This window comes from Pleurodeles waltl, chromosome 5 (genome assembly GCF_031143425.1).
Source record: "Pleurodeles waltl isolate 20211129_DDA chromosome 5, aPleWal1.hap1.20221129, whole genome shotgun sequence".
In the NCBI taxonomy this organism is placed as follows: domain Eukaryota; kingdom Metazoa; phylum Chordata; class Amphibia; order Caudata; family Salamandridae; genus Pleurodeles; species Pleurodeles waltl.
Window position 1 is genome coordinate 1,096,397,400 of NC_090444.1, and position 21,415 is coordinate 1,096,418,814.

The window sequence follows — 21,415 nt, forward strand, 5'->3', positions numbered from 1 at the left end:
GTATTTGTATGATAGTTAGCCACAGGTGTTTTTATTGCCAAATGTGCTTTTGATGTTGCATCAGGTTTATCTTGGTAGGAAATGGAAGCTTGGATGGACCTTGTTCGCTTTATATGCTAACATTGAAACTGTTAGTTCCTTAACCATTCTGAAAGCATGACAGTTATACCACACCGGTACCATTGTGGAAGTGGTCTGTAATAGGGTTACCAGATGACTCTGTGCTGCTTGGGACACAACATTGTACTCTGAATTTATGTAACAATGTTGCAGTCTTGGCTCATCACAATTGGACCACTTGGGCTATGATTCTGGATTACAGTGGTGTGAAAGGAGATTCAATACTGCAGCATGGTGTCCCTATTGACGTACACTCACGTGGCAACTTCTGTGATTGTTGAACAGTTGTGAGAGCAGTTTGAAGTTTGCTTTTGCTAGTGTGTTCCAGTCTGTTGTTCGCCATGTTTGTCATTCCTTTCACCACAAATTACAGCCACACCACCCAACAGACTCCACATGAACGGGTAAATGTGTGAATAAATTATTACCTGTAAAGGCCAGATTTTTTGGCTTGTTTCTTTCTGGTTTCCAACTCATTGTGCCTGTCGGTAAAGGATGTCACACACTGCTTAATTTTTTTACAACCGCATAATGCAGTGGCTTGCTTTCCTTAACTACAGAGCAATGAATCCAACAAGAATGCATTCTATAAACAAACCCTGACGTAGCGTGGGAAGTACTAAAAAAAACAACACACAAACCTCTTTCTAGTAAGGCACAAAGGACCTCTTGAGTAAGGTTCTACATAATGAATGATTCTTCTCTGATAGTTACACACAGAGTAAGTTTTTCCTACCCAATGCAACACCAGCGCTCACTCACTTGGTCATACACACAACAAAATAATCCAGATGAACATTTCTGTGTATTGTGGCCCTTTCCCTCCCAAATGCCTTCACTTTCTTGTCGTCAAAAGCCATAATACTCCTAACTATTGTCTCTGGATAATCACATGTGCTTAGTAAGTTCATTAAGGCTGATATAGAATGCAAAAGTATAACATTTTGTTTTCTTTTTCATTAAAAGTTTCTGGACCACGAAAGAATTGTAACTGCCTCATCAACAGGAAGTGTAACAATCTTCCGACATCAGAACAATCAGGTAATTAGTGTGGATGTGTGACAGTGTGCAAAGTATTGGAAAGGAAGGCTCCCAATGTATCATTAGTTTAGTTGGTTTTCTAGGCCTGACATTTGTGGTTGATTCTGTAACGTATTCTTTTTGCACAAAATGTTTGCCTCTGTGGAGACTACAAGGTTGGGTGCCCTTTGGTTTGATGGTTGTTTTGGTGATATGGACACCTTCTTCGTGGATAGACCTGATTGTATAAAGTAGGCCACCAACAGTCGCCAGATAGCAATTACCTTTTGAGCACTGCCATACTGGGTCCCAGTTATTTTGTAAATGTGTATCTCTAACAATTTTATGTTGCATTATGTTTGCACAGAGGGTGACCAAATAGAGGTCCAATAGCATCCACTTTCTTTGATTAAAAGTATTTTGATTGAAATTTCTTGGTGGTGTAACTGCTTGGCTTTTTTTCCTAGACTTTATCAATAAACCAAAAGTGGGAAAGGGCTCATCATCACTTGGGCAATGACAGCCCTGCATATGGAAGTGCCCCGTGTACAGGCGTTGCGTGCAACAACCCGGAAATTGTTACAGTAGGAGAAGATGGTAGAATCAACCTTTTCAGAGCAGACAACAAAGAGGCCTTGCGTACTGTAGGTAAGTTGTAGGTCATCAGGAAACATTTCTTAATTAGTATTCATGCACTTGAAGCACAAAAGATGGTCATCCACCCTTTCGTGATTTATATGCTCTCTTTGCTTCCCCAAATTAGAGTGGCATGCATTTAAATACATAAAGCATTGTGATGTTCTCAATAGAAAGTACCATCCCTTAATCCTCTCTATTGTAATGGTCTACATAAGTAAAGTTTGTATCACGTCAATATAGCAGTACCACAAACAATCAAATCAAAATGGGGATTAAAACAAAATAGCGATTTGCATGCTGCTGCTAAAAGTGGTGGGCACTCGGATGAACAACTGACCCGTAGATCCAGCACACAATGGCACAGCTTTCCAGAGAAGAATACGGAATGCTAATCTGGGAATGTGTGGTTGATTTTATAGACCTATACTGAACCTCGCTGTCCTGTAAAAAATTAAATGGTTCCACAAAGAACCACAAGCTAAGCTCTGTAATGATTTATAAATCCTCACAGCTGTGGGAGCCAGTGCAGTTTAAAGGATGGGAGTTGCAGCTTTGTGTGTTCCTTGCAGTGTTGTGTGCTGCAGATAGTCTCTTTACCATGAGGTTGAAATTTTGCATTAAGGACGCTGTTCTTGGTTCATCACATTGACATACTTGCGTTGAGCAACGTCTCATTGTTGTAAATCTGTGGCATAATTCATGACACTCCAAGTTTTGGTTCTTAAAACGATGACTGGTACAAGGTAGCATCTACATATTTGGCGGACCTTATCTAGATAGTGCAATAAATTAAGGTACTTCACAATCATCACTTATTTAATTATAGTGGGGAGTACAAAAACAAATGTATAATCTGCCCACAATGTCGGTTGTTTACTGTGCCATAGTCTTAAAAATAAATGAGCAACATAGATAGAAAATATAAATCAGTAAATTGTTGTTAATAATGTGTTGGTCATTAAGTCAATACTTTCTGATGAGCGCAGCCTTTTGTGTTGAGCAAAGGGGTTGCGTGAATAGGTCCATGTGGAAACAAGCCTTGAAAAATCAAATTTGCTTTTACTAGACCTGCAGGTTGAGTAGCTTGAATAATCTACTTTGCCTAACTGTAATGCACTTGACCCATAAACGGGTCTCAAATAGTGTGATCCTAGGCAAATATTGTATTTTACAGTCTCCTTTTTCTTCATTCTCACGAGTGCACCTTCAAATAAGTGAGTTCAACATTTCTGCTGTAAAGAAAAATAAAAAAATCCTTTTTATTTTTTTATTAAATACACTAAACAATTGCTCCATGTATAATAAATCTAGCCCACATATAGGGTACACATGATCCATGCATGACTTGCCTCTTAGTTTACTAATAGCGTTGCCATCAGGGCAGGAGTGTTTCTCAGTGTAAGTTCAAACACTCATTTTTAATAAATATATTACTAAAGCATGATGTGATAGTGCACTTTCATTTACAGACAGTAAATGTCCGAGAATTGTCCAAAGCCCTTCCTACTAACTTGAAACTTTACTGATAAAACTATATAGTGTCTTAACAATAACCTGAGAGAGTTTGAGAAAACATTTATCATTTGCACATCACCAAGTAAAGTCTTCTGACGTTTTTTCATCCTATTAAAATATTTTTTTAATCACACACAAGTACAAAAAATAGACTTTCACAGCTACTGAAATATATTTTGAAATGTTTGTAAAGTTGACTTAGTTATATAAATGGTGTGTGTTAGGAAAAACCTGATACCAAAAGCCTTTCTTTTCACATAGGTCAGGCAGTTCACCTTACAAACTCCTGGAACGCTGCAGTCACAAGGAAAAGTATTTGCATTGCAAGAAGACAAACTGTCTTTTGACCTCTGTCTCTGAACACAGAGCAAATCTGACAAGAAAAAGATTTTAAGGCATCTTTATTGCTAATTGAGTTACTGACTGAACAGAATACCTGTTCTTTGTCCACTTACCAGAAGGGTCGAGTGGAATCTTAAAATAGCTCTACCTCCTAAAATAAAACTCGCCATAGCGAGTGGTCGAGTAGATTTTTCGAGCCCGATAAAGTGCTATCTAGGTAGGTGTGTGTGTGTGTGTGTGTTTTTGTGTGTATATATGCATATGTCTTCTAATTATAGTTATCTCAAACTGGTACTCATGCTCTAAGGTAACTATCATTTTAGTTACCTTAGAGCATGAGTTATAGTTACTTGATATGACTGTAACTGGTGAAATTCAGTGGTTTATTAGTTTAAAACTGTATCTTTAACTGACCTTTTCATCAAACTATAACATCCCTGTAACCTTTGTTTTTTCAGTGAATTTCTAGGTGTGTTTTTTTTTTTTTTTTTTTTTTTATAAATGTAATGTGATTTATTACCATTCCCAACACAAACTGCGCATGGCTGAAGGCCTTGCACCTAACCCAAGGGGGCAGGCAACCCCATGCCGCGCATGGCCTGCAGCCAGGCCTTTAATCCAACCACACAGCAGTGGGCACGCGCAGTTGGTCTTGCAGGTCTTGTCCTCACTCAGGCAGACTTACTGACTTTGTTGGAGAGGCACGACAACAAACTATAAAAAGTGAGCCTATTAGTTTTATCAAGGGGTGACCATATCAAAATATAAATATATATATATATATGTATATGCAGGTCTATCATTGTTTTCCAAAAATAACTAGTTGTTTTAATCGAGTGTTTCTGTAATTCAGAAAATGTAATGTTTAATAGTGGTGATTATAAAAATGTTTAATAATTTTTTAATAAAAAAATGCCTGAGTCTTTATCTTTAAGCTTTTATTAGTATATTTTGTGGGTGAAAAATGTTTAAATAGGCCTTTTTTTAATGTATTTGTTTATTTTAGAAAAGCAAAACCAGCGTCTGAGTACCTTTTTAACATTTTGTTTGCCCACAAAATGCAATTATAAAAACAACCACAAGAGGGCCTTGCACTCCAGCTGACGAGCATGGAGGTCCAACCAGTAGTGCTTTATAAAAAAAAAAACTAAGTTATCCTGGGGTCATGGATTTAATGACCCAGGAAACGTACTGTGTTTATTTTGCTTGAAAGCTGTTGAACTCCCCTGTAGGCCCCAACAACAACAAAAAATGTTTAAAAAAATGTAAAAAAAAAACTTGGTGGTGCATCTCCCTATTCTAGGGGCACCACCAAGCTAAAAAAAAATATATGAAGCTCTCGCAGGGCATTCCAGGGCACTCCATCATGTATTCATTTAAAAAAATATATATATTTGTAATTCCTGGGGGGCAGCCCCCGCTCCTTAACAAGACCCTAGGACCTTATTCCTTTGTACTTGTTTTCCTTTTTGGAGAGAGGTGGTGAACCATTTGGCCCTGTCGCCTTTCTTCATGCACCTTCACTGGGTGCAGCAGGAGCTAGCTTGGTTTCTGCCCGGCGGGAGCTGGTATTCACTGCTCTCACCGGGCAGGAGCAATCCGAGTTTCCCTGTTCGCAAGACCCAGGCAAGCAGATGCCTGTGCCCCCAGGGATGGGATAGGGTGGGCGGACCACATGGCCTTTGTTGGCTCACGTAGAGGCACGCCGCGACCCCTCTCCTAAAATTATGTGTTAGCCTCTGGGAATAGGGCCTGGGGGGCCTTCATTGAGGCTCCAGATGGGTGGTGGGCATGCAACCCCCTCCCCAAAATATTTAAATGGGGCAGAGGCAGGGGTTTTGTTTTTGTGTGGGAGTTCATGTGTTTTTTTTATTTTTTTTAAAGTTACTACAGATAGTGGTTCCACTGCAAATTAGTGGTAAAATAACAAAAATACTTTTTGGCCTGGGCGCTCCACTACCAGACCCAGGTGAAAGGGATATCCCTAATCTGTCCCCTTATCACTATTTTTTTTAAATGTTTTTTCTAGAACTTGAGACTTAGTCCTTAGATGGCAGCTGCCACATCGTTGTTGATATCGTGGTAGCCAGTCAGATCTTAGCTTGAGATCTATTCGGTCTGCGGCGCAGTGTGTATATATACAACGTTTTCTAAGCCTTAATATTTAAAAAAAAAAAAAAAAAAAAACTGAACGCATTTACACCAAATCACACAAAGCACGCTTTCTGGGCCAAAAATTTGTTTTCAGCGAAATTTAGCACTATTGTGTTTTGCAGTATCACAGTTTAATTGTCCTGGAGAAAAAAGAACGGGGAAAATGCATTTTGGCATCTTCCACCACCCCCGCTCTCCCTTTTCTGTCCCTGCTTGATGGATCACCCTGAAACTTTCCAGGAAGGCGCTGAGGTGAATGAGGCTTTTTTGGAAGATTGTGTGATAATTTGCCTAACCGCATCAAACTTAGTAGGAAAATAAAAAAAGCTTTTTTTATGGAAACAAAGTTAACTGCAACTACGCCAGCGACCGCCACTGGGCATTAACTATAGATATAGATAAGTATATTGTTATAAATACACATACATGTATGTATATATTACAATACCTGTCCAATTGGTAGCCTTGGCACGCTCGACGGGTGATGCCAGAGTTTTTGGAGCACAAATCCAAATAAATCTTGAGAAACAATAATGGCACGCTGCAATCGGAAAGCCAGAATTACCAAAATGTATTGATCCAACATAACAAATGCCAACACCTTTTGACTTACAGGTCTAGCTCTTGGCTCTCGTAGTCTTTTTTTCAGTGCCCGTTTCAATACTCTTATTCATGCTCATTATGGTGCACTTCGGGAGATGAGTGCACGGAGTTTGAAAAGGTGAAAAATTGCCAATTTCCTTGCCTTGGTGTCAGAAAGATTAGATTTCATTAAATACACGGCAGCGAGTATTATGTAGTCTTTTCTTGCTTCATTAAAATAGCAGCCAATCAAGAACTAAGTTTCCCAAAAAACAAACATCAGAACTACTAGATTTCATCATAATGGGACCAGCCAATAAGACATCGATTAATTCAATAATTATGTTGACTGCGAACAAGTCCTCCTTTCTTGAAGCAAATAAATCAAAGAGGAGTAGAAGTAATCAAAATAACAGAATTAAAGGTAAGTAACATGATGAACAAGTCTGTGAAGCAGTTGGCCAGGAGATAAGAAGCATCAATGCGACCCAAGTAGAAAGATCCAAGGAGATAATTTGTATCCTGTGTAGGCGAAACCAAACCAGTTGAATTATGAGGAAGCAATACCGGAGGAAGGTGCTGGCACTGCAGTAAAAAAAAAAAAACAGGAAGGTGTTAAAAATACATTGGTGGGAATAATACTCTGTGTCTTTAATAAAATTTAGCCTTTCTGACACAAAGGCTAGGAAAATCTCATTTTTATTACAAGACAGAATGCTCTTTTTTGCATATTCAAAGCATTGGAATGACAGAATCAGAGGCATGTGAAATTGGTTTGCAGTAAAATGTCCTAAAAGTCTTTACATTGGACAAATTTGCAGTTTTGAGAATACTGTGTAAGGAAGCACTAGCCCAAAACGCCAGAGATGCCATAGCTCCTTTGGCTGACTGGGCATCAAAAGAATCCATGTTAATTCCATCTAAGTACATACTCCATTTAATCCAAAGGGCTTTGGTGGGAAAGGCAACAGGTTTATGGGGTTTTTGAAAATTAATGAGTAGCTGATTAGAAGGGGGGGGGAGTGGTCTCAAATCTGCAGAAGTGAAATAAGATTTAAAACCATTTCCAACACACAATTTGGGTTGAGAAGGGGAAAAAAGGATAATGAATGGTAGATAAATTGGTTTTGGTATGTCTGTGAACCTGAAAAACACCAAGAGGAGAGTAATGGAAAGAAGAGACATCCAGAGCTTTAACATCTGAAACACGTTATAATGAAATCAAACATAGAAGCATGGTTAACTTTGCAGAGAGTTGTTTGAGATATTGAAACCTTGTCTAGCCAAGCAATAAATACCTTCAACACTAAACTGACATCCTACATTGTGTTATATTTAGGAATTGGAGGTTTAACAAAACTCACTCCCTTTTAAAAGTTGACAAATCAAAGTATGTTCTCCTATGGGTCTGTCCTCCTCTCTGCAATGCTTCGCTCGATTAGACGATCTAGAAATGTTGATGCTGCGATGGGCCTTGCTCTGAGAGGCTAAAGAGGCGAGGAAATTAACTACCAAAGTTACATCCGCTAAAAAGGGATCTGAATGCCTGTCCATGCACCAGGCGAGCCAGGCTGATCTGTAAACTGTTGAAGTGCCAGGGGCCCGAGATTGCGGAATGAATTTGATAGCCTTTTCTGAAATTCCTGGGGTTTTCCAGGAAGCCCAGGAATCTTCCAGATGATCAGGAAAAGGGAACAATCGAGAATCATGTTGTGACTATGACCCAGAGGGTCGAGCAGTAATTCGGGGAAGTGAGGGATCCAAACCGGAAGATCCGATGCCAACTCCAACAGAGTTGGATACCAAGGTTGTGCCTGCCAAAATTGGGTTATGAGGACTAGAGAAGAGTTGTGGGATGAAAAGAAAGGGTGGGGGGACACATCAAGAAGAGTCTGAGGCCAATATTGAAGGAAAGCATCCATAGCTAAAGCTTTGGGGGTCTGGTCTCCAACTGAAGAAGGAAGGAAGTTTAGTATTGAGACAAGAGGAAAAAAGACCCATTGACGTTGCTCAAGATGGAAGAAAGACAATTGAACACTGAAGGGTGCAGTTGCCAATTGCTTGAGTCTTGCAGATGTCTGGAGTACCAGTTTGCTACCACATGTAAATTCCCTGGGAGATAAACCACTCTGATATATTTCGTTGTGACAGCAGTGAGATTGTACATTCTGAGGAGAATAGTGCAGCATAATCTTTCCTTTGTAAAGGATTGGATGTCAAAGGAACCTGCAAGCATCTCCAAACTGTTAATGTGCAAGGAGGACTCCTTCTGAGACCATAGCCTCAAGTTGAGAAGTGACCACATCTTGCGCTCTAACCTGTCCGACTTCCATCGGATTCTAAGGCCAGATCTGGGGTGGCAGAGAAAATGGTTTCCCGTTCTAGGTGTCTAAATAAGTCAGCCACCAAAGGAGTTCTTCTCTAGAACTAAAGAAACTGTGCTTGAATAAGAGAGACCTTTGTGGAGATGTTGGACTTTTAATCGCTGAAGGACCCGCTAGTGAAGGGGATCCTGGAAAGATTGCTTGGATTTAAGAAGCAAGAAGACCTACCAGGTGGGCTAAAAAGGTGAGGGGAAAAGCCAAGAAGGGTTAAGGAGTGACAAATCTCCTTTTTTGTGAGAGCAACCTTGTGTTGAGGAAGTTGAAGGATGGGGTGAGATGTGCCTATGAGAAAACACTGAAATTCCAGTTGCTGAACTGGGTCTAGAGTTGACTTCTGGATATTGATGAGAAACCCTAGACAAAGAAGGAGGTCTTGGCAAAGAAATAAATGAGTAAGAAGAAACTTCTCGTCTTGGGCCATAATAATGAAGTTGTGTAGATAAAGAATCAGACGAACTCCCTGAGCTCTGAGAGAGGCCACAATCTGTCTGAGAATCTTGCTACAACACCAAGGAGCCGAAGATAACCCAAAGGAAAGAACTTTGTTACAATAGAATTTCCCCATTGAAACTGTAGATATTTTGTGTGGGAAGGATGAATTGGACCGGTAAGGCCTATAGGCATCCCGAAGTCCAGTCTGACCAACCAGTCGTTTTGAAGCAAGATATCTTTGTAATGGAGAATGGTTTCCAGCTTGAAATGGCGGTATACCACAATTTTTTTTTTGAAGATTTCGAGATTCGACACAAGACAAAACTTTTTGTTTTTCTGAACTAGGAAGATCGTCCTGAGAAAACCAGAAGGATCGAAATTAGTTGGTTCTATGGCTTGTTTGAAAATAAGAGATTTAATCTCATTGTGGATAAGATGTAGTTAATCTTGAGAAAAAAGAAGAGGATGAGTAAGTTAAAACTGGACTGAAGATTGGTAGAACTCTGAGATATCCTTGAAGTGACTGAATTACAGAGGGATCTGTGGTGAGATGAAGCCAAGAATTTAAAAATAGAGCCAGCATGCCTCTCACGGGAGGAAGGCCAGAACTGGGAGCACTTACCGGAGTATTATTCTTGTTTATTTTGATAGCTCCTGGACTGGTAGCCTCAAGTGCGACTGGGACAAAACTGTGGCTTGTATCCGGAGAAGGTGTCATTTTGATTTTGCTGGTTGAAGGAGCCTGGATTGGGGTATTGGCCCCTGCTGGAGAAGCGGCCATCAAAGTGACTCCGAACATTTCTGACCCTAGCAAAAACCAGAGAAGAAAAATAATTTTTTAGGGAAAGTTGAACTTTGTCCATAGTGGCAAAGGTAGAAACGTATTTGCCTAACTCCTTGATGAGTCACTGAAAAGTAATCCCCTGGCCAAGGTACCTTCCTCGTTGGAAGCCAGAGAACCAAGCTTAGGGTAGATTTTCAGCAGGAGGTTCTTTTTTCTCTCTTGAGAGAAATTAGCGTGGCGTTCAGGAGACACTGGGTGGGAAACGCCACCATCATGAGGATACACTTTCTGCCTGTTCTCCAGAGGCCCATACACTGTATGATCCGCAGAACAGTCTAAGGTATTTGTGTTATACAACACAACATTGTCATTATCATTAGTGTCTCTTAACTGGGATATATGAATAGGAGAAGGGGGCCCGATTTAGAAACCTCTCGGTTGGGAGGGCCAGATTTGATAGAAACGCCCTTAGAGGACCCAGAGGAGGTTGCAGTACGTTTCCTGCCCTTTGTAGAAGGACCTTCGTTGGAGGAAGAAAGTATTTTTGAAAGAGCCTTCTAAATTCTTAGAAACATCCAGCATAGAGACTGAAACAGCCTGCTGACAGTCTTTGAGAAGACTTCCTGTGTAGTCATAATCCTGTCCCAGAGTTCCTAATTCCACCAGAAACAAAATGGAGCAACTCTTCTTTCATGGAGCACATCAGGCAGTCCACCATACCTATAATCTCCCATCTGTCTGGGTGCCAAATTAGCCCCAGGGCAGGGGGTGATATCTCCCAGGTCTGGGGAAAGCTGGAGTTGCACATTAAAGGCGATAGGGGCTTTAAGTCCCTGGCCTTGGTCTGCAGTTTCACTAGCCATTCTGTTAGAGGAGGTGTGAACACCTTCCTCCGGAGCAGGCATTGTTTCTGTCCTCAGAGCGCGGGCTCTCACCTCCAGGAGGTCAGACCCTGTTTGTGGGGGCAGGCTGGTTGATACCCGTCAGCCAGTACACGAGAAGACTAGTAGGTTTCAGGGGGCAGCTCTAAGGTGCCCTCTGGGTGCATGTCCTAAAAAATCCAATACAGCATCAGTATGGATTTATTAAGATAGATGAGATGTTTGATACCAAACAACATATCTGCCCAGTTACTTTCAATATCTAGTAATGGAAGTAGACATCACAGGGGCATACCTGCTCGAGCAGGTATGTCTTCACACAACATCTGTTGCACCATGCCTTGGGGCTCAAAGGCATGCTGTACAGGTGATTTTGAGTGTGTGTGCCATGTTGTGTTTTCATTCATGGTTTGCTCCATGATACGCAGTCTGAGATGGCCGGGTTCATGCAGTCTGTATGGGGGTTCCTTAGTGTGGCATAATACATGCAGCAGCCCTTAGGGACCCTCTTTGGTACTCATGGCCTGGGTAACGGGGGTACCATTTACTTGGGACATACAGGGGAGCCAAAGTGTGTGCCAATTGTACATAGTTAGACCATTTTACCATGTTTTAGGGAAGAAGCACTGGCACTGGGCCCTGGTTAACAGGGACCCAGTGCACAACAGTCGAAAAAGATTAGTACTAGGGAGCAAAAAGTGGGGATGACCATTAGAAAAAGGGGCAGTTTCCTACAAGTTCTTTCTTGGGAATTAGTGTCAGCTGCTTAAAGGTCTCAGCCTTCAGCTGCATTCTCTTTATCTATGGCTTTTATGAAGTTCTGACCTACCTCATGTGAGTTTCAGAGCGCTGTACATATCATGAATGATGGAACTAGAGTTAAAATGTAAAGTAATTCATATACATTTGTTCATAGAAAATAAGAATAGGAATTCCAATAGGAATATTGCTGTTTGAGCAATAGCATACAGTACACCTTCATGTTTCTATTTACAATGAAGTTTACAAAAGATGTTTACTTTTCTGATTACAGTCCGTTCAGAGGCGAAGCCTGGGCTTAAAAAGATTATTAATCTGGTTCTCCATCATTGAAACTAAGCTTTTAATGACTTGGCTGTATATACTTTTAAAATCAACAGTAATCTGAATATGAACAGATGTTTGTGTTGGAAAACAGGCAGTTTATAAGTATCAAAGTGCTGTTGTAAGATCTCTGTAGTAGAACATTGCCACTCCCACTGTGTAGTTCCTTGAAACACAGCTGATTTCCAGTCCCTCTCCATCCTTGAATCCCAGCTGTTTGTGCTCACTGCCACTTTACTCTCACGCCCCTAGGTCCAGAATTTAAACTACCAGAAATCCTCTTAGAAAATACTCTGTTGCGACTTTAACAAATATAATTCAACTCTAATGCTAGTAGTACTGTTGCAAGCATTTCAAGTGGCCTAGACATTTTGAAGGAAGTATTTTGTGCATCAGAAGTGTAGCTATTATCATCCTTACTTACAACTTGCGCATTTTGATGTATTTTTCTGTTTTTGTTCATAACAGACAACGCAGATAGTAGCACTATCCATGCAGTGACATTCCTTCGGGCTACAGAGATTTTAACAGTAAATTCGATTGGTCAGCTTAAACTCTGGGATTTTCGACAGCAGGGTACAGAGCCATCTCAAATATTTTCAGTGTAAGTATCTAAATTCCCAAAATCTGGGTTCAAGCTCAGATTCCGATCTTTTGTGAATTGTTAACTGTAGTCTTACATGGCAGGTCCAGATTTAAGGAAAAAAATCTTTATTTCAGTTCATAAAAAAGACACTACCTTATTTCATCCATGCTCTTACCAGTCAAGTTTATAACATTCGAGTCCCTGAGATATCTAGGTTATATTTCTTCACGTTACATTCATTCATTTCCTTTTCAGTCCCAAGATATTTTGTTTTAGTCTTCTGAGATGTCCTGCATGTTCTGCTTCAAACTTTCTTTGTTCTGTTGCCTTTGTCCTTTTCACAGCTGCTCCATAGACCCTCAGTCTTTGGCACATTCAAGCCCTGTGTTTCTCTCCAATTAATATGTTGCAGTACAGTTCATATATGTGTTATTCAGTTAATGTGTCAGCCACTTTTTAAACCAGGACCTCTAGACAATGTGCTGTTGTTAGATTGGTGAATGAGTCTGTTTTCTTCCAATGATTATCCATTATCTATAACTCGATGCCCATCCATTTGTTAGTATGTCTTCAGAACCCTATCAAAATGGTTTTGAACTTTTAGTTCTGGATCACTGATCCCTTACGGAATATTTGGGGGTCTGGTATCTTTGGTTAACAAAGTACACTTTTTAATGCATTCTGGAACTCTTTCCAGTAGGTTTTCAGCTTTATGCAGAACAAAGAACCATTCCAACACACATGCCACTGGATTTGGTGCTAACTAATTTGATCAAACCATAACACTAATCTGAGATTCTGCGAGTATATGTGAAATAGCAGCTGCTATGATAATGAATAAATCTATATTTGGTGTTTAATTAGCAGAAAAATGTAACTAATATTCCAGTTGCCACAGTGATTGTCATTTAACAATGGTACATCTTGTGGAATAGATCATATATCATTTGCTGTATTTGCCATTCTGAACTGTAACCATATTAAAATAGAAATGTCTTTCCCTCTTCAAAGTGACCTCAACCATCTCCTCCATATTCTGCTTCCTCATATGAGCCATCTACTCCTTCTTGCCAAAATACTCTTCAGGAGCTCCCCACTGCCCACTTCTCAAGCACAGGGCCTCCTTTAATCCACTGTGGACCATTACATACTAATTTTCAGCCTATTAGAGAGAGGAGTGGCTTAACTTTTAATTGATTTCACATTGATTGCTAACAGTTTATACAAATTATGACATTCAACTCTGAACCGAAAAAACTGAAGTGGGAAGTCACTACATGGTTCTTCCCTGGCTCCATTTCTTTTAAGCTTTTCAGTCTTTATCAGACATGACTGTCATATCACTGTGTGTGTGTGTGTGTGTGTGTGTGTGTGTGTGTGTGTGTATATATATATATATTCTCGAAGGCATGTGTAGCTGCAGATACACATGCTGTGCATACTTCTGCCATCTAGTGTTGGGCTCGGAGTGTTACAAGTTGTTTTTCTTCGAAGAAGTGTTTTTGACTCACAGGATTGAGTGACTCCTCCTCTTCGGCTCCATTGCGCATGGGCATCGACTCCGTTTGTTTTCTTTCCGCCATCGGGTTCGGACGTGTTTCCTTTCGCTCCGATAGTTTGATTCTGAAAACTTTGAAAACGCTTCATTTCTCGTCGGTATTGTTTCGACCACGTTACATCTTCTATCGACACTTCGATACCGTCAGAGCAAAACATCTCTACTCGCCCTTCGGGGCGCACGCGCCCAACTCTGGCCTGGTCGGGCCGACCTCGTGGAAGCCTCATGGATCGGACTCCATTCCGATTCTGTCCTCTAGCGTGGCACAAATTCCCTTATACAGACCAACACCTCGTCTGTAATCTTTGCCTTTCCCCAGATCATCGGGAAGAAATTTGCGAGGCCTGCCGATCCTTCCGAGGAGGACAGACCGGTCACGGACACCGGACAGCACATGAGTACGCCTGCCCCTGTACCATCCAAACCGAAACATAAGGCCTTGGGGACACCACTGCTGGAAGGCCATGGCTCGACCCGAAAGAAGACACCCGGAGACCAAACCCCTAGTTCTGCAGCAAAAAAGGCCACTCCTCCGAATCCATCAGTCGACCAAAAGCTCCATCTCCGACTCGAGCAAACACTGCTCTTCCGAGTCGAAATTTCAGAAATCCCTTTTGGAGCCAAGATCATCCACAACGCCATCTTTTTCGATACCAAAAATGCCAGCTTCGGAGCCGAAAAGAGCAGGTTACACTAAGGAACATGGACTTTCTAAGACACTTAAAGAAAGCCATAAAACTACTGAGTAGGACTCCCAAATGCAACCATTACTGGAAGTAATGGATGAAAGGCAAGCCAGGATTCATAGCCATAAAGAAACTGGCAGAATTTTAACAGCACCTCCTCTAAAGCCTAAGAGGAAATTAGCCTTTCAGGAGGAATTGGACACTACACAGCCTCCAGCTAAAGTGCCAAAGACAAAAGGGAGACCGCCACCTCCTCAATTTTCTCCTCCTCATTCTCCTCCTCACTCTCCACACTCTGCTTACATCACCTACTACCAGTCCTACACCAGTGCAGTCACCATCATATTCATTTGACTCGCAGCAACACAATGTGGACCCATGGGATCTTTATGATCCAGACCCCATTCCATACAATGACCCTGATTGCTAGCCCTCTAAGCCTTCACCACCTGAGGATAGAACAGGCTGCAATCAAGTGTTAGGTAGGGCTGCAGCGTACCATAGTGTCACCATGCACACTAAACCGTTGGGAGGACGATTTTCTGTTTAATACACTCTCCTTCACGCATACAACATACCAGTCTCTCCCTATGCTTCCAGGCATGCTAAAACATGCTGATCAAATATTTAGCGAGCCTGTCAAAGCAAGAATAATAACTCCTAGAGTAGAAAAGAAATACAAGCCACCTTCCTCTGATCCTGTCTATATAACTCAGCAACTCCCTCCAGACTCAGTAGTGGTAAGTGCTGCCAGGAAGAGGGCAAACTCAGTCGTCAGGTGATGCACCCCCACAAGACAAAGAGAGTAGAAAATTTGATGCTGCAGGGAAAAGAGTGGCATCCCAGGCAGCCAACCAATGGAGAATAGGCAACTCTCAGGTGTTGTTGGCTAGATATGACAGGGCCCATTGGGACAAGATGAAAGATATAATTCAACATCTCCCCAAGAAACAGCAAAAGAGGGCACAGCAGATAGTGGAGGAAGGGCAAGCCATCACCAACAACCAGATTAGGTCTGCCTTAGACTCAGCAGACACAGCAGCCAGGAGCATCAACACTGCTGTCACAATCGGGAGACATGCATGGCTTATGTCCTCCGGGTTCAAACCCGAAATCCAACCAGCGGTGTTGAATGTGCCGTTCAACAAAAAACAGCTTTTTGGCCCAGAGGTGGACACTGCAATTGAAAAAATGCAGAAAGATTCAGACACCGCAAAAGCGATGGGTGCACTATACACCACACAATTCAGGAGGTCTTTTTGGAAACCCCAGTTTAGAGGTGGATTTAGGGCTCAAACTGCAGAGGCATCCACATCGCAGCCAAAACCGGCCTGCCAACCTCCATACCAACGAGGTGGCTTTAAGAGCAAATATAGAGGCCGATACCCCGGAGGTAGGGGGGAAATATCGGACACCTAAACAAGCTTCACAACACAGTAAAAAGTGACTTGTTTTATTCCCTCCAAATCCACACCTCCCCTGTGGGAGGGAGACTGCAAATGTTCCACACCAATTGGCAAAACATTACCACAGACAATTGGGTATTATCAATTATCCACGATGGCTATTGCCTAGAATTGATACAAACTCCACCAAACAGTCCACCGAAGCCACACAAATTATATACAGAACACATCACTCTCTTACAGGAAGAAGTCAAATCTCTATTATTCAAACAAGCAATAGAATCCGTGCCACAAAATCAAGTAGGGACCGGAGTTTACTCACAGTATTTCCTCATTCCCAAAAACGATGGCAGTCTAAGGCCAATATTAGATCTCACAACCCTCAATCTTTACATTCTGTCAGAACACTTTCACATGGTAACTCTCCAGGATGTTATCCCATTACTCCAAATGTATGATTTCATGGCAACATTAGTTCTCAAGGTTTCGTATTTTCTTATACCCATCCATCCAGCGCACAGAAAATCTCAGATTTGTCATTCAAAGAAAGCACTATCAGTTCAAAGTGTTACCCTTCGGAATAACAGCTCCAAGGGTATTCAAAAAGTTCCTAGCGGTAATGGCAGCCTACCTAAGAAGACAACATATACATCTCTTTCCATATCGAGATGATTGGCCAATAAAATCAAACAGTCATACGCAGTGTCAAAACCATGCGCATTACGTAATACAAACCCTGCACACGCTAGGTGTAGGAAGTTGGCTCTGTATATACTATTTCAAAGTAAGAAAGGGTGTGCAGTGTCCCAGGGTTCCCCGTAGAGGTAAGATAGTGGCAAAAAGAGAGAATTCTAAAGCTCTATTTTGTGGTAGTGTGGTCGAGCAGTAGGCTTATCAGAGGGTAGTGTTAAGCATTTGTTGTACACACACAGGCAATAAATGAGGAACACACTCTCAAAGACTTACTCCAGGCCAGTAGGTTTTTATATTGGAAAAATATATTTTCTTAGTTTATTTTAAGAACCACAGGTTCAAGATTTACAGTAAACACTTTAAATGTAAGGTTCTTAACTTAAATACTTTAGGAACTTTGAATGGAAACAATATCATGTACAGTCTTTGTAAAAATGGCAATAAGCTATTTTCAAAGTGGACACAGTGCAAAAATCAACAGTTCCTGAGGGAGGTAAGTAAAGGTTAGATTAGGAGGTAAGTAAAACACTTACAAGTCTCAGTTCTGGGGCATAGGCAGCCCACCGTTGGGGGTTCAAGGCAACCCCAAAGTTACCACACCAGCAGCTCTGGGCCAGTCAGGTGCAGAGGTCAAAGAGGTACCCAAAACACATCAGCGCCTATGGGGAACAGGGGTGCTCCGGTTCCAGTCTGCCAGCAGGTAAGTACCTGTGTTCTCGAGGGCAGTACAGGGGATTTTTGTAGATCACGGGGGGGACGACACAAAACACACCCTCAGCAGCACGGGGGCGGCTGTGTGCAGTGTGCAAAGCAGGCGTCGGGTTTCAGATAGGAAACAGTCGAGGGACCCGGGGGTCACGCTAGCGGTGCAGGCAGGCACGGGGGCTTCTCGGGACAGCCACCACCTGGGCTAGGCAGAGGGTCGCCTGGGGGGGTCACTCCTGCGTTGAAGTTCGGTTCCTTCAGGTCCTGGGGGCTGCGGGTGCAGTGTTGGTTCCAGGCGTCGGGTCCCTTGTTACAGACAGTCGCGGTCAGGGGGAGCCTCTGGATTCTCTCTGCAGGTATCGCTGTGGGGGCTCTGGGGGGGTCGTCTCTGGTTACTCACGGGCTCACAGTTGCCAGGGAGTCCTCCCTGAGGTGTTTGTTCTCTGGATCTCGAGCCGGGGGCGTCGGGTGCAGAGTGAGAAGTCTCACGCTTCCGGCGGGAAACGTGCAGTCTTTGAAAGTTGCTTCTTTGTGGCAAAGAAGTAGCTGGTTTTGAACAGGGCCGCGGTTCACAGGAGTTTCTTGGTCCTTTAGTCCAGGGCAGTCCTCTGAGGCTTCAGAGGTCACTGGTTCCTGACAGATGCTTCGCTGGAGCAGGTTTTCGAAGTTGGAGACAGGCCGGTAGGGCTGGGGCCCAAGAAGTTGTCGTCTTCCTGCTTCTGTGCAGGCTTGTAGGTCAGCAGTCCTTGTTTCTTCAGGTTGCAGGAATCTGATTTCCTGGGATCTGGGGAGCCCCTAAATACTGAATTTAGAGGTGTGTTTAGGTCTGGGAGGGCAGTAGCCAATGACTACTGTCCTTGAGGGTGGCTACACCCTCTTTGTGCCTCCTCCCTGTGGGGGGGGGGCACATCCCTAATCCTATTGGGGGAATCCTCCAAACTCAAGATGGAGGATTTCTTAAGGCAGCGGTCACCTCCGCTCAGGACACCTTAGGGGCTGTCCTTACTGGTGGGTGACTTCTCCTTGTTTTTCTCATTATCTCCTCCAGCCTTGCCGCCAAAAGTGGGGACAGTGGCCGGAGGGGTGGGCATCTCCACTAGCTGGGACGCCCTGGGGCGCTGTAACAAAAGGGGTGAGCCTTTGAGGCTCACCACCAGGTGCTACAGTTCCTGCAGGGGGAGGTGAGAAGCACCTCCACCCAGTACAGGCTTTGTTCCTGGCCACAGAGTGACAAAGGCACTTCCCCATGTGGCCAGCAACATGTCTGGTGTGTGGCAGGCTGGCAGAAACTAGTCAGCCTACACTAGAAGTCGGGTAGGTATTCAGAGGGCATCTCTAAGATGCCCTCTGGGTGTATGTTACAATAAAGTGCACACTGGCATCAGTGTGCATTTATTGTGCTGAGAAGTTTGATACCAAATTTCCCCGTTTTCAGTGTAGCCATTATGGAACTGTGGAATTTGTTTGACAAACTCCCAGACCAAATACACTTAGGGCTACCCTGCACTTACAATGTCTAAGGTTTTGCTTAGACACTGTAGGGGCATAGTACTCATGCACATATGCCCTCACCTGTGGTATAGTGCACCCTGCCTTAGGACTGTAAGGCCTGCTAGAGGGGTGACTTACCTATGCCACAGGCAGTGTGAGGTTGGCATGGCACTCTGAGGGGAGTGCCATGTCGACTTAGTCATTTTCTACCCACCAGTACACACAAGCTGTGAGGCAGTGTGCTTGTGCTGAGTGAGGGGGCCCCAGGGTGGCATAAGACATGCTACAGCCCTTAGAGACCTTCCCTGGCATCAGGGCCCTTGGTACCAGGGGTACCAGTTACAAGGGACTTACCTGAGTGCCAGGGTTGTGCCAATTGTGGAGACAAAGGTACAGTTTAGGGAAAGAACACTGGTGCTGGGGCCTGGTTAGCAGGGTCCCAGCATACTTTCAAATCATAACTTCGCATCAGCAAAGGCAAAAAGTCAGAGGGTAACTGTAGGAGACTGGCCTGGCTTATAGTGGGTACCTTGTGGTACTTAAACTCTGTGCCAGGTACAGTTCTCCCTTATTAGTAGAATAGAGGTGTTTCTAGCAGCTTAGGCTGATAGAAGGTAGCTATGGCAAAGCAGCTTAGGCTGAACTAGGAGACATGCAAAGCTCCTATTATACCACTTATATCATATGGCACAATATCATAAGAAAACGCAATACTCGGAGTTACTAAAAATAAAGGTACTTTATTTTTATGACAATATGCCAAAAGTATCTCAGTGAGTACCCTCAGTTAGAAGATAAGTAAAATACACAAGTCGTATGTACACAAACCTAAAACAGGTAAGTAACAGTAAGAAAAGTAGTGCAAACAATGTAGAATCACAATAGGATGCAATAGGTAAACATAGGTCTAGGGGCAACACAACCCATATTATCCAAAAGTGGGATGCGAATCACGAATGGACCCCAGACCTATGGGAGCTTGTAGAGGGTCGCTGGGACTGTAAGGAAACAGTAAGGGTGTCCAAAATACCCCACCCCAAGACCCTAGAAAGTAGGAGTAAAGTTACCCCACTACCCCAGAAATACACAATAGTCGTGATAGGGGGATTCTGCAAGAACCACAAGCACCAGCAAAACACTGAAGACAGATTCCTGGACGTGAGGACCTGCAAGGCAAGGGGACCAAGTCCAAGAGTCGCGATAGTGTCCAGGGGGGGTCAGGAGCCCAGGAAACCCCGGATGAAGGTGCAAAAGGGCTTCCTCCGGGTGGAAGAAGCCGAAGATTCTGCAACAACGAGAAGGGCTAGGAACTTCTCCTTTGAATGGAAGATGTCCCACGGCATGCTGGATGTTTCAGAAGTGTTTTCACGCAGAAATACCACAAACAAACCTTGCTAACTGCAAGGGTGACGGTAGAGGTTTTTGGGTGCTGCTGGGGACCAGGAAGGACCAGGATGTCGCCCCTTGGAGAAGGAGACAGAGGGGGCGCTCAGCAACTCAGAGCCCCCGCAGAAGCAGGCAGCACCCGCACAAGTACCGGAGCAGGCACTTGGAAGTTCTGTGAACTCAGAGTCACAAAAGGAGGGTCCCACGACGTCTGAGTCAAACTCAGCAGGTTGAGTACGGCAGGACTGAGTGCTGGGGACCCAGGCTAGGCTGTGCACAAAGGAATCCTTGGAGAAGTGCACAGAAGCTGGAGCAGCTGCAAATCACGCAGTACACAGGTTTGCTGTCTGGCGTGGGGAGGCAAGGACTTGCCTCCACCAAATTTGGACAGAAGGGCCTCTGGACTGTGGGAGACACTTGGACCCAGATCCTGTGTTACAGGGACTACGCTCGTCAGGATGAGAGGGGACCCAGAGGACCGGTGATGCAGTCTTTTGGTGCCTGCGTTAGCAGGGGGAAGATTCCGTCGACCCACGGGAGATTTCTTCTTGGCTTCCAGTGCAGAGTGAAGGCAGACAGCCCTCAGAGCATACACCACCAGGAAACAGTCGTGAAAGCAGGCAGGATGAGGCGCTACAATGTTGCTGGTAGTTGTCTTGCTACTTTGTTGCGGTTTTGCAGGCGTGCTGGAGCAGTCAGCGGTCGATCCTTGGCAGAAGTCGAAGCGGGAAGTGCAGAGGAACTCTGGTGAGCTCTTGCATTCGTTATCTGAAGAATACCCCAGAGGCGAGAGTTACCATTGTGACGCTATACATAGGTAGTGACCTATGTATAGTGCACGCATGTAATGGTGTCCCGCACTCACAAAGTTCGGGGAATTTGCCCTGAACAATGTGGGGCACCTTGGCTAGTGCCAGGATGCCCACACACTAACTAACTTGGCACCCAACCTTCACCAAGTGAGGGTT

The 21,415-nt window shown here is 43.5% G+C and overlaps 1 protein-coding gene across 1 annotated transcript in view; it reads left to right on the forward strand.

The window, feature by feature from the left end:
• Positions 1-21,415, forward strand: part of NUP43 (nucleoporin 43) — a 118,912-nt gene that overhangs the window by 38,776 nt on the left and 58,721 nt on the right. Inside the window, exons 3-5 of the mRNA XM_069235306.1 lie at positions 1,087-1,161; positions 1,608-1,788; positions 12,405-12,540. Of these exons, the coding sequence (XP_069091407.1) occupies positions 1,087-1,161; positions 1,608-1,788; positions 12,405-12,540 (392 nt within the window). The remainder of the gene's footprint in view (positions 1-1,086; positions 1,162-1,607; positions 1,789-12,404; positions 12,541-21,415) is intronic.